Here is a 791-nt window from a genome sequence, read left to right as displayed (position 1 = left end):
GAAAAAAAAAAAAAAAAAAAAAAAAAATGGATGGAAGAATTTTCTCTCGACACGGATTCAAACCAAGGACTCTCACCTGGTGTTGCTGTAGCGGTGAGCCACGCATATCTTCCCTCTGTTGAGCAGCGGCCTGTGCCTGAGCCACAGCGGCTTGATGTTGTGCTTGCTGGGCTGCTTGATGATGTTGCTGGGAGGTTTGTGATGAGGCTGAGTGCTGAGAAGCGGTCTCTTCTTGATTCGAACCTGACGCGTCTATAAGGGATAATAGAACAAAAAAACTCATTAGAGCCCGTCCCTTCTTGTCGTTCGTGTCGTGCGTAGTGGGAGCACCCTCACTTAAATTACATTGCCTACAGGACATTCGGGGAAAAAATCGGGTGAAATTCACGACAAGTGGTTTTTACTTTGTGAAAATATTAAAACTTTCAAGGAATTCTGTGATTCTCCGTAATTTCCAAACTTTTTGATTGAGTTTGATGAAATTTGACAAATAAGAACTTGGTCTCATTGAAATTTAATAATAATGCTTATGTCGGAACTGGAACTGAGGGGCAACCTGTTGGAGATGTTGACTGATTTGCTGTTACACCAACACCAACAACAATTGATGATTCTCATGAAAATATAACTGTCCAAATGTATTTTTTTCGTAAAGATCGTCAAAAATAATAAATAATCCGAAAAGATTTTTTAAAAAAAAGTATTTCTTCTCTGAGAAATTCGTCCCCAAAGTGTGCGCGGGAAAAATAATGAGATTCAAATTTTTAAAGTGTAGGGACGCTTGGCAACAT

At 39.3% G+C, this 791-nt stretch overlaps 1 protein-coding gene across 1 annotated transcript in view; it reads right to left on the bottom strand.

Moving 5' to 3' along the window:
* Positions 1-70: 70 nt before the first annotated feature.
* LOC103521959 (BUB3-interacting and GLEBS motif-containing protein ZNF207-like) overlaps positions 71-791 on the bottom strand; it is a gene marked incomplete at both ends in the record, with an annotated part of 4,242 nt that continues 3,521 nt past the window's right edge. Inside the window, one exon of the mRNA XM_026832387.1 lies at positions 71-252. Coding sequence (XP_026688188.1) covers positions 71-252 — 182 coding nt within the window. The remainder of the gene's footprint in view (positions 253-791) is intronic.

The sequence above is a fragment of the Diaphorina citri genome, unplaced genomic scaffold, assembly GCF_000475195.1.
Source record: "Diaphorina citri unplaced genomic scaffold, Diaci psyllid genome assembly version 1.1 scaffold6369, whole genome shotgun sequence".
Lineage (NCBI taxonomy): Eukaryota > Metazoa > Arthropoda > Insecta > Hemiptera > Psyllidae > Diaphorina > Diaphorina citri.
This window is presented reverse-complemented; position numbering and strand designations above follow the sequence as displayed.